Source organism: Xenopus laevis, chromosome 9_10S (assembly GCF_017654675.1).
Source record: "Xenopus laevis strain J_2021 chromosome 9_10S, Xenopus_laevis_v10.1, whole genome shotgun sequence".
NCBI classification, from domain to species: Eukaryota; Metazoa; Chordata; class Amphibia; order Anura; family Pipidae; genus Xenopus; species Xenopus laevis.
The window spans coordinates 86,851,581-86,868,327 of record NC_054388.1 but is presented as its reverse complement, the minus strand read 5'-3'; the positions used below and the strand labels follow the sequence as shown (position 1 = coordinate 86,868,327).

General features: G+C 36.0%; 1 protein-coding gene across 5 annotated transcripts in view; it reads right to left on the bottom strand.

The window, feature by feature from the left end:
- Positions 1 to 16,747, bottom strand: part of parn.S (poly(A)-specific ribonuclease S homeolog) — a 74,243-nt gene that overhangs the window by 42,993 nt on the left and 14,503 nt on the right. For all 5 annotated transcript variants that reach the window (XM_041579290.1, XM_041579287.1, XM_041579289.1 and 2 more), the window contains 8 exons: positions 15,813 to 15,890; positions 14,975 to 15,018; positions 14,088 to 14,130; positions 11,759 to 11,834; positions 8,305 to 8,415; positions 8,150 to 8,219; positions 4,996 to 5,051; positions 3,078 to 3,164 (listed from right to left, as the gene is read on the bottom strand). In XM_041579290.1, coding sequence (XP_041435224.1) covers positions 3,078 to 3,164; positions 4,996 to 5,051; positions 8,150 to 8,219; positions 8,305 to 8,415; positions 11,759 to 11,834; positions 14,088 to 14,130; positions 14,975 to 15,018; positions 15,813 to 15,890 — 565 coding nt within the window. The remainder of the gene's footprint in view (positions 1 to 3,077; positions 3,165 to 4,995; positions 5,052 to 8,149; positions 8,220 to 8,304; positions 8,416 to 11,758; positions 11,835 to 14,087; positions 14,131 to 14,974; positions 15,019 to 15,812; positions 15,891 to 16,747) is intronic.

The window sequence follows — 16,747 nt, the reverse complement described above, 5'->3', positions numbered from 1 at the left end:
AGGAATATTTTGTAATCCAATACATTATGTACTGAAAGTTCCAGTGATTATTTTATAAAACGTAATTTTTATTATGATATCCAAGTAAACTTTTAGATATGTTTTTTATAAATCAGACAAGACAAATGCCAACAAATGGTTTGTATCGACTGACACCTGAGCGCACAATGAGCATCAGTCTCAGACAGTGTTTCCAGTTTTACTGCTTATCTTTGCAGCTTGTAGACTAAAGCCTGGGCCAGTAAGGGTGAGATCATTTAAATAACGTATATGGAAACATTCCAAATATACAATCCTATTCATGGGAACATCAAAAATGTAGCAAATCCAAATATTCATACTAACCTACGTTAGTGTTACTTTTACTGGTTAAGACCCAGTTTACACTACACTAAGGGACAGATTTATTATGTAGAATAGAAAAACTGCAACAACCGCGTGTGATTAGCGCCGGCGTTTAGTGCCCTGTGTGGACTTACCCTAAAATGTGGTGTTTGAAATGTGTAAAAAAAATATTACCTTGATAAACCTTGATTACATAGGTTTTTACATAATTTTGATATAAAAAAAGCATAATAAATAGGCCCCTTATAGTTGCCTTAAAAAGGGAATAGCAACAGCAGTGCCAAAAGTCAAGAACAATATAAGGTGTCCAGTTTGGTGGTAAGTATTATAAAAGAACCCTCACAGGCAGGTAAGTGAGAAACACTAGTTTTAAGTAAAATAATCACTTTTTATTTGCATGTGCTAGAATATCATTCAAAATGCATATTTCAAATTTAATTTTTCTTAATACTTTTTCTCCAAAAACATAAAATTGTTTTGGGTTTCGGTGCGCTAAAATATCAAAGAAAAAATTTAAAGGGAGCATTTCTTACTCAGAAATAGGAGACTGGCCAAGGACCTGAATACTTTTGCAAGGCACCCTCTAAACATTAATTGGCTAGAATATATAACCGCAGAAATAAAGATTTGCCTAACTGAAAACTATTTCATTCCATTCAACTTTCCTTTATACATTAAATTGAAATAAGTTTGAATTTATAAATGCAAGCAGTGTTTCACTGTTCCTATCTGCACTGCTGGTTCTGGCTGCATAGAACAAGAAACTGAATTCAGCTCTCCTCCAGCCAACAATTCCACTTCACATAATGGGTCTCATTTACAAACACTGGGCAAATTTGCACCTGGGCAGTAACCCATAGCAACCAATGAGAGGTTTGCTTTCATTGCTCAACCTGTAGGTGGCTGAAAAAAGCCACTCACTGATAGGTTGCTATGGGTTACTGCCCAGGTGCAAATTTGCCCAGTGTTTATAAATGCGCCCCCATTTCTTGTAAGCTTCTTCACAGGTCTTTTAGCCTCTACCACACTGCTTCAAATGGCAGAACCAACCATGCTGAAAATGACAAAATAATAATCTATATATTGCTTGCATACTAAATCAGATTCAACAGTGGCCAGAAATTGCAATCCTAGATGGCAGTAAGAAGCCATTTATGGGCCCACTTTCGCTCAGACTACTGCAAAGATTCTACATGGACTAACTTCAGGAAAACAGCATGCAGAGCACTCCATGTAATCTCACCCTCAAGTTGCATTTAACTTCAGCAAAACGTGCTAGAGTAGTTAGGTCACTAATTGTACTTGCATAGAAATCACGTCTGCAAATGCAGCGAATAGCTATTACTTCAGATATAACAATCAAGTACATAATGGTTTCTACTAACTTCTGGAAAGTAGCACATGTTATGTAAGCCACATTTATATCTCACGTTTCAATCCTTGGAAGCAGCAGCTCTGGGTTACACTGTCAAATTGTACAGATATGCAAGAAAGGGGGATTTTGGGAGCACTCCAAATCTAAGTAAATTTAAATACACAATGGAAGTGCTACTAATCTGACTAAATTAACTAAAAACATAGAAAAAAAAAAGAATGGGGTTGATCAAAAGATTGGTCAATGCACATTCCCTGGTCTCCTGTCTGATAAGTAATCTAATAAGTATGCAAGTGCATGTATTTAGAAAAACAGGGGTTTTTATTTACAAAGTCAAAATCATAAAATTGGTAAGTCACCATACCACGTCAAGGTAAAACCCATATGGTGGTCCCTAACTATTTACCTCTGGTCATAGTATTCAAAGACTGGCACCTCCTTGCATGGTAGCATTTCTTGGGATAAGAGAGAGAGAGACTGCCCAAACCAAAACCTATTTTTAAAGGCATGGGACCACCAATTAAAGGGACAGGTGTGGGGGGTGCTATAACCACATGAAAGCTTGGCCTGCTGCAGGAGACACTTATCCCAAGAAATGCTACCATGCAGGCAGGTGTCAGCCTTTGAATACTATGACCGAGGTAAATAGTTAGGGACCACCATATGGGTTTTGCCTTGACGTGGTATGGTGGCTTACCAATTTTATGATCACAATTTTATGATCATAACTTTGTAACTAACATTTTTTTTTTTAAAATACATGCATTTGCATAGATATTTGATTACAATCTTTTTGACAAAACTTTTTGGCTTAAGAACTTGGAAAGCAAAGCAGGATACTTTGTAGACATTGTTTTGGCTGCAAAATAGGCGCTGGCCTCAGTGAATCACTAGACTGAATATGTGCTTATATAAAAAAAAAAGCATATTAACACAATAGGGGGAAATAAGATGCTCACCTACGGAGGAGAATGATTTTTTCTGCACCATTCCTTCATAAACCCCTCTATTACTTCTGCAAAGCTTCATAATCAAAAAACAAAAAAAAAACCCCAAAGTTTCTATACCCACCATGATGATCCTACAGATCCCATGTGGGCAGTGGCCAGAGTGACTATCTTTGCACTTGCTATGGCAGATTCCCTTGAGGGGATCAAAAAAATTTACCAGCCTGGACAATGAGGCAAGTAGAATACTCAACAAGGTGGAGCAGGTGGGTGCAGTGCATTTATAAGGTACGTTCATGAAGTTTTTTTAGTTTATAAAATACATTTTAAAGCAACAGATATATTTAATGTGAGATCTTGCAATGGAGCAAAATATTTCCCATATCCCACTGAACACAATGTATACATACCAAAGGCACTGAATAGTTGGTAGAGGTCACTGGTCTTCCATTCTTTTGGAAATGCAACATGAAGTACATTGTCCCTTTTAGGCTGCACTGAAAGGACAGGAAATGGTCAGGTTTCACAAATCTGTAAAGTACTCAAAAATAAACTAGAGTAAAAAAATTAGAATACCATGAACAGAAACTTTGTAACAAAAGTATATTGTAGGCAACAGACTTCTAAAACTGGCAACAGGTCTACACAGTTTCATGATATTTGAGACTTCTGCACCTCCCTACAGACCAATAGAACACAGAAGCTAATTTAGTCCCATGTATGGCACGACACAAAATCAATGGACAGTACAGGGAAGTACAGGTAACAGCACCATATAGCAGCTGGCTCAGTTTAAAGTTAAAATATTCCCCCTTACTCAACATTAATTCCATAATTAGGACTTATGATGAACATACCGGTACCTTATGACAATTAATTTAAATCAAGCCTTACAAGGAAGAAACATGGAGGGGTTCTGATCACATTGTTTTTGCCCTGCATCAACCCCCCCCCCCCAAATGATAGCTTTTCATGATGTTCTGCAAGTCTATATATTTAACTTGTGTTGAACAAGGGGTATACTTCCCCTTTATGAACGCTGTAGTATGGTGTTTAGATACTGAACTCCAGTATAGATACATAACAGGCAGATAAATGAGGAAATATTCTGTGTGCAAGAGAAAAAGAAGGATGGAGACCAGAACCATAGAGCTACTCAAAGAATAGCAGTGGTGACACCTTCAAGCAAATCATTAGCAGAAGGAAGATAGACTTTGTCTAAGGGATTCTGTCATCGGAAAAACAAGTTTTTTTCAAAACGCATCAGTTAATAGTGCTACTCCAGCAGAATTCTGCACTGAAATCCATTTCTCAAAAGAGCAAACAGATTTTTTTTATATTTTTTATATTCAATTTTGACATTTTGTCAATTTTCCAGCTGCCCCCGGTCATGTGACTTGTGCCTGCACTTTAGGAGAGAAATGCTTTCTGGCAGGCTGCTGTTTTTTCTTCTCAAAGTAACTGAATGTGTCTCCGTGGCACTTGGGTTTTTACTATTGAGTGCCGTTCTTAGATCTACCAGGCAGCTTTTATCTTGTGTTAGGGAGCTGCTATCTGGTTACCTTCCCATTGTTCTTTTGTTTGGCTGCTGGGGGGAAAAAGGGAGGGGGTGATATCACTCTTACTTGCAGTACAGAAGTCAAGAGTGATTGAAGTTTATCAGCGCACAAGTCACATGACTTGGGGCAGCTGTGAAATTGGCAATATGTCTAGCCCCATGTCAGATTTCAAAATTGAATATAAAAAAATCTGTTTGCTCTTTTGAGAAATGGATTTCAGTGCAGAAATCTGCTGGAGCAGCACAATTAATTGATTCATTTGGAAAAAAAACATTTTTTCCCATGACAGTATTCCCTTTAAGCAAATGCCTTGACTGAGATACACAATAGGCCCTGGCATTTCAAGCAGTCGGAGGTCCAATACGCCCTTTGCATTCCCAATAAATCGAGATTGTCGGATATATTACAGCAGCCCCTTTGGAATTTGGCAAAATCTACCAGTTTGGCCCTGGTTAAGCACATTACAGTTACATTTGACAATGTTCCATGCAATGAGCTAATCTTGCAATGATTACAAATTGACCCCACGCTAGAATTAATACAGTAGAATACTGGCTGGTAGTATGTAAAATTTAGCAATCAGAAATATAAAGTAATGGTTAGAAAAGTAAAGGTTTGTAAATTACCAAGACTGAATGTCCTGTTACTTTACGCAGCTATACCTGTTTCTATGCAAATATTTAAAAAAGCGTGGGTTTTACAGACTAAACATTGAGGCCTCAAACAAAATTATGCTTCCCCTAGTTTCATGTAGAATGTTTATACTTACAGTCTGGTCCTTCTAAATTGAGATAAGGTATGTCCATAATTCTCATCAAAAACAGCCTGCAAAAAAGGTTTTGTTAGAACTAGGTGAAAATGGACTAAAGCTTAAAATAGTTACATTTTAACAAGATTATTATTATGTAAATATTTCCAATTTCAAATATTGTATATAAACAAATACAAAAAAAACCTGAATACACCAAAAGGACGTCCATGGCTTACTAAACTACACAACAAAATGACACCAATATCTATCACCACCTGGAAAGTGGCATTATATCAATAAAAAACACAAAAGTATCTAGTGGGTGAAATGAGAGTTCAGATAACCAGTCTTGATTCAAGAATCTAAATTGGTGAAGAATGATACATATAAACACAGGTATGGGACCGGTTACCCAAAACGTTCAGGGCCTGGGGTTTTCTGTATAAAGTACATTTCTGTAATATGGCTCACCATACCTTTATTCTCCTAAAAAAAAAAATCATTAACACAAATAAAGCCAATAGGACTGTTTTTTGCCATTAGTATGGATTCATGCATCTTAGTTCTTCAAAATGTTATTTGCTTAAAAAAGAGTCAATGGGAAATGGCGTTCCTGTAATTCAGAGCTTCCTGGATAAATAGTTTACAGATAATGTATAGCAAACATAAAAATAATTTATTTTAAATAGTCAATACAAAAGTTACTTTAATAAATAAGTAAATGCATTAAATAAGATTTGAAATTGATTTGAAATGTACGTATGGGAGCAATTATCTGGAAACCCATTATCCAGAAAGCTCCAAATTACAGAATGACCATTTCCCATAGACTCCATTTTAATGAAACAATTCAAATTTAAAAAAAAAAAAAAAAATCCTTGGTAATAGAAGATATAATTAATCCATACTGAAAGCAAATCAGTCCTATTGGGTTTATTAAATATTGAAATTATTTTTTTTAGCAGACAATGTATAGAAACTTAAATTACGGAAAGACCCCCATATCTGGTAAACCCTGTGTCCCGGGCATGGATAACAGTTCCCATAGGATTGCTGGAGTGCCATTAATCCTGATGCTAGATGTTTGCTTTTATGGTTCTATTTATTCTATTCATTAAAGTCCTCCCCTAATCGTTATCATTTATAAAGGAACCCCAACAACCAGAAACACTAAATACCTGCCTGTCCACCATCATATTTATAAAGCAAGGGTATTCATATGAAGTTAGTCCCACCTTTGCTGGTCCCACCCATATGGTTACCTGCTCAGATCCACTGGAGGATGCCATTTACACAACTTTATTATATAATATTTATAGTGACTGTCTCCATTGCCAGTCAGTTTGGGTTGTTATTTGAAAAAGAAATGTATTTGGGCTTCTTATATTGAACTAAGTTTGTAAAACACAAGAACATTTATAGAGCGGTTTAAAGAAAACATTTAATTCTTCATGCTACACGAGTTGCACAATTTCCAATTTCAAATTTCAATCAGTATTCTGGTATTAATTACCAGAATACATTTTTTTCCAGCATGTACATTTGTTACCACTTCCAGCCTGCTGTTATTTCAAGTTGACTCAATTAAGGCAACATGCTGGCTTACAGGATAGATGGATAACCGTTATTTAATAAACACAAAATGGATCCAAAATCAATAGGAGTAACCCTTTATACTGTGAACATTTGCAACCCTTGCTTTCAGGAAAATGTACCTATTTACAAGAAAACTGTTTAAGTAGGCTTTTCGAGCCAAGATATTCAGTGATATTTTAAAGCCAATTTATGAACACGGTCATACTACAGGCAAAAAAGTAAATTCATCAGGCAAATGCACATGACATTTCTGTACATCTAATTAGCCAACAAAGCAAAACACTGCTGTCAAAGCAGCAATATTAGGATAGGAGGCTGGACTAGGCCCCATGAGGAAATAGGCAGTCATGTTCTGTGAGAATAGATATGGTCTGCAAGAAATTTGGCTACTTGATGTTTTGTGCCACTGCTTTGGTGAATGCTTAAATATATTAGAAAGAAATATGAATTATAGATCCCATCTAAAAACATACCTTTGTACAAACATTTCCTTAATTGCTTCCTGTTAAATGAAGTGATATTCATGACTAAAGGGGAAGAAACGTGAAATTCCCCTTTTATAAGCTCATGAATCTACAAAGCTGTACAAAGCAGAGTTGGAGAACTAAACCCATTTTTTAGGGATGTGCCTTTTTCAGCAGGATTCTGACAAATCCTTCTCCCCAGCCGAACTGAACCCTAATTTGCATATGCAAATTAGGGGTGGGGAGGGAAATCACAACTTTTTGTCACAAAACAAGTAAATGTTTTCCCCTTCCCACCCATAATTTGCATATGCAAATTGAATTCAGATTTGGTTTGGTATCCAGCCGAATCTTTCACAAAGGATTCGGGGGCCGAATCCAAAATAGTGGATTCAGTGCATCCCTTCATATTTTACATACTGAACTTACTGTACCAGCCTAAAATGTAAGGTTATCAATAGCAGCAATGATCCAGGACTTCAAACTTGTCACATGTGGGACAAACTACCCAATGTTGAAAAAAAAAAAAAAGTCTACTATATTGCCTAAGGGAACATTTGTTCCCATTAAATGAAGAGTTCAGAGTAAAGATAAAACTGGAAAAATAGATAGAAAGTTCATTTTGTACAGCCTAACATAATTGCCTGAATCCAACTTCATGCTTTACATCGAACTCTTGAGTTAGTCAGAGACTTTAAAGGACACTGTTGGCTAAATATATTATCCCCAACCAAATTTGTCTGCACTCCAGTTGGGGGTAACAGTATTTTTTAAATTTTTTTTATTATTGTTCCACGCTAGGCCACCGGAACCTTGAGGGAGCTCCCAGTGGGAGCAGTCATGTTGGCTCACGCACATGTGCATAATTAGCAAATACTGAGAATTGCTCATTATGCACATGACATCAGAAGCACATTTGCACATGCGATGTGACAGATATTGCCACTCGCACACCTAGTAGAGGTATGGGACCAGTTATCTGGAAACCTATTATCCAGTAAGCTCAGTATTACAAAAATGCCTTCTCCTATAAACTCCATTTTATACAATAAATCCAGATTTTCACAATTCTATAAATTCTAGAACACATTACAGCACTACAAATAACTCACTTGTTAAAAAATGGTCGAATAATTTTTGATTGAGACGATACATAACCTTTGGGTGGACTTAGAAATGAACCTAGGAATGAAATATATAAAAATTATTATTAGTAATGAGGTCAAAGAGAGAATTGGTTTAAGTCATGAAAATGTGTAGTTCCTACCTAGATAGTTTGCCATAGAAATAAAGCACAGTCCTGTGATGTAGGCATCATATCCGGCTTCATGAAGTTGCTCCGATGCAGTGTTATAACTTGGAAACCCCTCAGCGCTGTCTGAGAAAAGAAATGATAATCAGCCATAGAATAAGCTCATATTATACATAACTTTGGAAGGAAAGCACATTTTTATATCTATATTTAAAGGGGGCATGTCATTCAGAAATAAAAATCTGTATCATAAAAGTCTTTTGTAAATAAAAGGAGATTTTTTTTTAAATAAAGCACCCATGCCGGTTATAAAGTTATTTAAAAGTCTTAGCCGTCAATCATACGATCTGTCCTGCCTGTAAGGCGGGTTTCACTTTCCATTTAGTGCTTCTTAGAGTCTGTCTCTGCAATCCTCACATTCCCCCTCCCTCCTCACTGCCATAATTGTGTAGCCTATACATGGGCATGAACGTCAGGTCCACCATTCTGGCAAATAAGATTTTATGAAGTGGGAAAGCTTGCATTAATAATAGGGTTCACAAAATGGCAGATGTCCCCTTGTTGTGGCTGTGAATTCAGACTGATTGAAACAAGAGATTTAAAGTTTAGTTAAAGTTTAGTTTAAATTTTAGTCTGAGAAGAGTGATATTCTTAGACAATTTGCAACTGGTTTTCATTTTTTATTCTCTGGGGTTTTTGAGTTGTTTAGCAGCTCTCCAGTTTGCAATTTCAGCATTCTGGTCTCTAGGGTCCAAAAGCATGCAGTGATTTGAATAAGATACTGGAATATGAGTAGTAGAGGACCTGAATAGAAATAGGAGTAATAAACAGTAGCAATAACAATAAATGTGTAGCTTTTACAGAGCATTTGTTTTAGATTGGGTCAGTGACCCCCATTTGAAAGCTAGAAAGTGTCAGAAGGCAAATAATTCAAAAACTATAAAAAAATAAAATGAAGACCAATTGAAAAGTTGCTTAGAACTGACCATTCTATAACATACTAAAAGATAAAGGTCAACAACCCCTTTAAATAATGTATATAGTGTAAGCAGCATTTATGTTGCTTTTTCCTCTGAATCTAAACTGGAAATTCTGCTATTCCCTTACAATTCTTTCAAGATTGTATTCGATTGCGATTGCTTTATTCGTGTGGGTCCACAACACAACAACATTTACCACCGTAATCAACTCAGGCACATAGTTTGTAAGTACAGCATTTCCATTTGCTACTCATGCTGAAATCAACCACTTTTGGCAGATGAAATCTACGAATGTATTGGTTACAGTGGAGTAGTGGTAACCCTCTGAGTGCAATGGCACCTACAACTATTTTTGGAAGTTTTTAAGCACTGCTTTTTAGAAGCCACCCCCATACACTTTTTATGTTAATTGGTAACTCCACACAAACAGAACTTGAGCTTTTTGAAAAGTAAACAAATTCAAGCAACTTTGCAAAATACACCAATTAAAAAATATGCAGACATTTTCATGATTTTTAATGGTTTGACAGTTCCCTAAGCCTAGCCCCCCCCCCCGCTGAACTTTCTGACTACTTTGCTGAGCTGGCTGACTACTGAGCAACATCCATCAGTCATCAGCCTGCATCCGCCAAACCCCACAATTCCTTGCACATGCGATTTCAATAACGAACGAATCACAGTGCAATGCATTGTGGGTTATGTAGTTCCTGCATGCTGTCTGTAAGCTGTGGAGAAGTTGTTACAATTTGTAACATCAGTGTTTTAGTCCTTCCTTCCCTGCCAGGATTTCAAATGATGCAAAAAGAGAAGAACTGTTAAACAGCTGGATTTCAGCATAGAAAATTGCATTTATTCATACTTTTTAAAGAAACAGGTAATGGTGATGGGTATATTAGGTGTTTCTGTGTTATGTGGGCCTCTTTATCAAATTTTGGTTTTGAAGCTGGAGTTCCCCTTTAAACAGCTGAAAAGTACTCAAAGCATTCATGTTCAGGCTACTGTTGCCTGAGAAAAATGGACCAGACGTCATGTTTGGCACACCCCACATTTTCACGTTTCCATGAGTTCACATTCCTAAAACTTTGCCAGAAATCTCACACCAGAGATAAAACAGACTTTTTCATAAACGGTCACTAAACTGCTTCCTTTTTGTGGAAAGAAAAGTAGTGTGAACACTGTGGGAAATTACAGGATTAAAAAAAAAAGCCAGGAGCATTTAAAATATTCGTATAAATATGTGATGCGTTATCCAGAATCTCCAAATTACAGAAGGACATTTCTCATAGACTACATTTAAATGAAAATTCAATTTTTTAAAAATGTCCTCTCTGTAATTATGAAAGCCATCATACATGACTTAACCAAGCTGCAAGAATCCATATTGGTGGAAAACAATCCTATTGGGTTTATTTAATGTTCAAATTATTTTTTAGTAGACTTAAGGTAAGGAGAACCAAATTACAGAAAGACCCTCTATCCAGAAAACCCCCGGTCCCGATATTCTGGATAATAGGTACTATACCTGTATATCACTTTTCCAAACTGACACAAAATTATGTTTCACTTGAAAAGAATACAGGCCATTCGCCTACGAGGAAAGAAAGCTTCCGCAAGATTCAGCACCCACACACTTAAATTTCAGTTTTAAATCTAACACCGGCCCACATTTAGTTTGAAGAGATATTTTGTGATTGTGGATTTCCTTACACTGAAAAACTTCACCATAGTATTAGAGAATATGCACTAAAAGCACAATATTGCTATGTATAACAAATATTAAACACTTTGCTTTTTGCATATGAATCTAAACTAAAATGTGATGCTGTTGGCCTACAGTAAAAACACAATGTAAGGCAAAATATTGGGCTTTGAATAAAAATCAGTGCAGATGCCATACTGCATTGAGGTATATTCATGGTTATGCATTAGGTTTTGCGGAGAGAAAGGTCATGCAAACCTAGAAAGCACCGTTCATTACAGTGGAATTGCACTTTTTTGCTTTAGCTTGCTAGAGTGTAAAAACATGAGGTTTTTTTTTTTTTTTTTTTTTTAGTATGTATGCACATCTTCCTTGTACTAAAATAATTTCATTACATATTCATTGCAACAGATCTCTTGGCAAAAAACGATCAACATGATCTATAATTAACTTTTAATGTACATTCATATTTTAGTCGTTTTTTAATGTCAGCATCACTTTAAGAAATTCTGACCGTGCAGGACATAAAATAACAGTTTATGGTTTCAGAAAGATTAGGGAAATGAGAACAAGTAGTGTTTTTATCCCCAGATTTCACAGAAATAGGTTTGTGCAAGTACAGTGTCCAAGCAAACCCATTACAAGAGACCCCAGCTTATAAAACATAAATAATATTAATGCTATTCTGAAATCTCAATCAGCTCAGTTACTGAAAATGCAGTTTTTACACAAGCCGTTTACATATTTCAATAGATAGTTGATGGAAGGCAAATGCTTCTTGAATCCTTACCAACTTTAGGAGGTTTGAAAGGAGCCTCTTTTAATCTCTTTTCCAGTTCGGCAAGGGATGTGTTATAAATAATTTCCTATGAACATAAAGTGGGCCAGACAATTAATGCCAGATGTATATTTCTCAATCTTACAGTACAAATAAGGCCTACTGCTGCCACCATGTGACTGGACATGAAACCAACATGAAATCACCTTTTTAAACGTTTGTTTTATTATTTTTAAACAATAATTCTATAAAAAGGAAAATACATTCACAAAGTATACTACCCCCTAATAATCTTCAAGCCAATCCCATACTAAATCATGCAATATATACAAATATATTTATCCAAAAAAACAATTAACAGATTATATGTATACCTACTTCTTAAAAGCACACAATGAAGTTTTTCACTTTAAAGCGTATACATTTTTTGATCAAACTGAAACAAAAGGTGCTTAATGGCAGGCAGAGTAACAAAATTGACAGTTACAACATTAGTGTTAGTGGTATAACAAACTAGGTCCCTTAATTTATTTTAGTATCCAGATATAGCAGCAGCTTGGTACATTAGCAACTGTAGATTTAAAACTATAACAAGGGATAGATTCCCCGCCACAACCCCTGTGCATAATGTTAATTTTCCTCAAAAGTTCATTCTCATCTGCTGCAAATGTACAGTAACCCTTTTCAATCCATTTCAGGACAAGATCCAGGTGTACTTGGCACAATTTAACACTATTTTACACGGGCTGTTTACCTTGCATACATACACCTTTTCAGTTCAGTGTTTTTTTTGTTTGTTTTTTTTACAGTTTCTTCAAAATTAAATGTTCCTGCCCTATTTTCAGTCTGGCAGCTCAGTAATCCGGGTGCAGATTCTGAACGGTTACAATTTTGCTGCATTGGTTGATACATTTCTCAGCAGCATCTGTGGAATATTAGCAACTAATGTATGGTTCAATGCCAACAGCTGCCTTTAATGAAACTCAGGGATCCTGATACATAAGAAATGTATCAACTAATGGTCATTTAGAAGTGTTAACTGATTTGGTGCCCCCTCTCCCAGAGCTGCTTTAGAAAGACATAAGGGGAGAACTGAAACTAAACATCAATGAAAAAAAGGCTATTCCTGGTGAACTGAACTGGGCTTGCAATTGTGCAGTAAATGAGGCAAGCACTGCCTTTTCCCCCTGAACTTCACTAAGAGGGCTATATCAAACAGCAAGGACAATGTATAAACAGCAGCTATGTGTTTGCCCCTCAATGTGGTGTTTACCAAGCAATATTAACACCACGAGAGGGAATTTACAGCCCTATACTTACATAATCATTATCTTAAACTAATATTGCCTTTGCAAGAATAAGTATCCCTTTAACATATCTTAAGGCAATACCCAAATACCGCCAAGGGACATGCATCTAAAGGATTACATAATACTGTACATTCCCCAATCTTCAGTGGCTGTATGCTTTCCCAACTAATTATAGGCCACGCTGTGATATATACTATACACATGCATTAACAATTTATAGAAAGATTAATTCAGTGATGCAACAAACTAAAAGAAAAAAGTACTCCTATTAGCTAGATCACAGCGCATACACAGTCTAACATGACAGACCTACATAGCAAGATGCATTCTTAGAAATATCTATTCCCTAAGAGGAAATACTATTAAACTGGGTCACCAAAAAGACCTCTTATGATGTAGCTTTTATATATTTAGGCACAACAGGGAATTCCTTTCATTACGTGTATCTCTTGCTATACTGACTTCTAATTTCTTTGGATTAAAATAAACTGGCTAAAAGCAACACCCGCTAACACTCATAATACAACTAGTACAATATAAGTAAACACGCACATCCACTTCTTTAATATGAGCAGTTTTTTTAACAGAAAAAAAATGTATATTCTAATTATAGTATGTCAGAACCATCTTATCAATATGAATAACTTCACATTCCACATAGGAGCTACAAATGGCAAATCACGGAACTTATTGTGCAGCAAGCAGGAATATTTTTTTGCATCTGAATGTTGCTCAAGGGTAAAAATGTTTGGGGACCCCTGCCCTAAGGCTTATAGCACAGAAGCTGGTTTTTGGCATTGGTATAATGGGCTTGTTACAAGAAAACCAAGACAAAATGACAGGCACTGTCTTTTACAAAATGATAGGGCAACCACTGTGGTTATGGTAGTGGAAATGTGCCATAACCAGAGTAATTTAAACTTGGAGTTAAAATTCCTGTTAAACATGGCAATATAGCAGCAAAAACCCCAAAAAGAAAATGCAATGCAGCACAGTAAGCATATCACAAAGGTAAGGTTGGAATAAACTACCTTAAATGGATTTGTGCTGGCCATAAGTTTAGTATCCAAGACTCTAAAACATAAAAAAAAAATAATGAGAAAAAGTGTTGTTGACCTTTTGCAGATAACACCTAGGAGGAACACAAGACTTCCTTTCAATAAATGGAATAAGGGGAAAAGTTTATGATGAAAAGTTCTATGTCAGATTGGAACAAAAGACAGACTGTGCATTGCTTTCAACAGCTTAATGTATGTAGACACCAAAAAGTATACTAATCATATACTTTAGGATTACGTTGTGTGCGAGAATATACTGCATTTTGACCTACTGCCCCCGTATTGGGAAAGTTTATGATCCTTTACACCATAAGAATATTTAGGACTTTAGGTTCAGCGCAACTTTCAATTGCAAAATGTTTGAAGAGCTGTGTGTTTTACAGGAGATACATTATTACTATCTTCTCACTTCAAGGTGAAAACACACCTATAAATGCGGTTTAGAAAAAGTTCTGCCTTTTTATTTGAATTCAATCAAATCAACAGACGTCAATACAGAAGTTATTTGTAAATGCAGTTGCAGAAAAAATACATTTCTACACTGCTAGTTTTGAAGAGATTTCCCCTCAACCTGGACTCTATATTCAGAACTTAATAGTGCAAATAACTAGGTACAAATACTGCTTTCAATAGCAATTACATTTGCAAATTACGTAAAAACACGACGATTTGAAAATAAATACATGTTCTTTTAAAAAGCTATTTGTGGACTGTGTTTACTTGAATGAAAATGTGTTATTTTAGATAGGCCAAACCGCTTTTCTCAAAATAAATCGGATGTGTTTCTTTGAAGACAGGTGTATATGTGCAATATCACATTTACATCAGTTAATATATGATGAACAAGCACCAACTCTTACCTTGGAAAAACACAGTTTGTCACCTCCTTAAATTCATTTAACTCCTAAAATGGGAGGTAAAAACATTTTTAATCAGCAAATTACTATACATAGTTTAGGTCTTGAAAATGCTATCAAAATGTTTTGGAGAAAAAAAAACAAATAGCTATTATGCATTTTTATATTTCTCCTACAAATAGAAACATTAAAATCTAGTTTGTCTTTAGCTTTATTTTTTTCCAAACTGCCATAAAGCATTTGCTGGCTCAGCCTGTAGGTATTACCTAATCAGTCTGGCCACAAGCTTCCTCCTCAGTTTCTATTGGTTAATTACAAGAAGCCATACAGAAGAATTGAGTGTGTTTGGGCCTGGGCTCCCCTGCAGTTGAAGGGATTGAAACGGAATGCAGGAGCACAGGCAAAACCATGCATCTGTACGAGCCTTAAAATTGCAGCCACACATTGAAATCATTTTTTTTTTTTTTGCTGCCGGGGTTAGTGACCCCCATTGGAAAGAGAGGGGATATAAAGGTGGCAAATACTGGGGGGGAAAAGAAAAAAAATTAAAATGTTAAATAGGACATCTATAACAATATTTTAATAAAATAACCTAAAAGGTAAACAAAGTAGTTAATATCTACACCAGCAAATGGGGTTAATGTACAGTTTAGTCAGTGGCAAAATAGTCCACAAGATAGCACTTTGGCTTGGATATTATGAGGTGCTAGAAAATATACAATGCTGCCAAAAACACATGGCTATATTTAAAATTTACATAAAATTACAAAAAACAAAATGCAACATGCAATTTTCCAAAAAAAAATAGTTGCAGTTTATATGGGGGTAGCAAAACCCTTACATCAGGCAGCTGACAGAAAAACTGATGTATGGTGTGCATAATATCCAACAGCATGTTGTGTCCAACTACAAGTTTAGCCTGTGGAGACAAGAGAAACATTTAGGACAGCTGCAAATACTACAAAACAAACTTGCAATTCTGCAGATTTCCCAATTAAAGCATGTATCTTAAACCATGTCACTATAGGGGATGCTCAAATTCTGAATCCTCAAGTAGTCAGGAGTACTTTACACAAGCAAATATTAGGTTAGGGATAAAGAGTAGCAATTAACTAGTAGTCAGATTTGATTTACGGACTTATGGAGTTTGTCTGACATGGGGCCATCGTGAGGTCTTTGGGTTTATCATATCTTCCCCGGGCAAATGCATCTGCAGTGCATCTGCATTTTTAGCTAAAGTTCGGCTTTTCGTTCTACTGCGCAGGCACAACGAAAGAGGAGGCGGGAAGCAGATTGCTCCATGGTGCTCGCTAAAAAAAACCTTAGGCCGGTGCAATTTTCTAACGATAGGAGTAGCAGCCCGGAGTTTCAGGTAAGTCAATAAAATCACTTGGGGTTGTCTAACATTTGGCACCCCCAAGTGCAAACAGACTTTCCTTCTCCTTTAATGTCTTACTAATTACAATCAAGCAGAACATTACAAACCTGTAGTATAAGTAAAACTAAAGCTTCCCAGGGCTTGTACATTTCTTCTTTTGTGCTCGAACAACAAGTATGACCTTCGTATTTATCATTTTAGGGATTATATTTTATATGTTTCCACTGACCTTGGTCTTTTCATAGTTTTACTACTAGAAGTCAAAGACAGCTATAGCCTCAAAATGTTTAGTTCTTAAAGGAACGGTAAATCCATACAATGGAAGTGTATTTAAAATATGCACAATTTACCATGCTGTGTAAAAAGTGCAGAGAAACATTACTGGTAGATTTCAACAG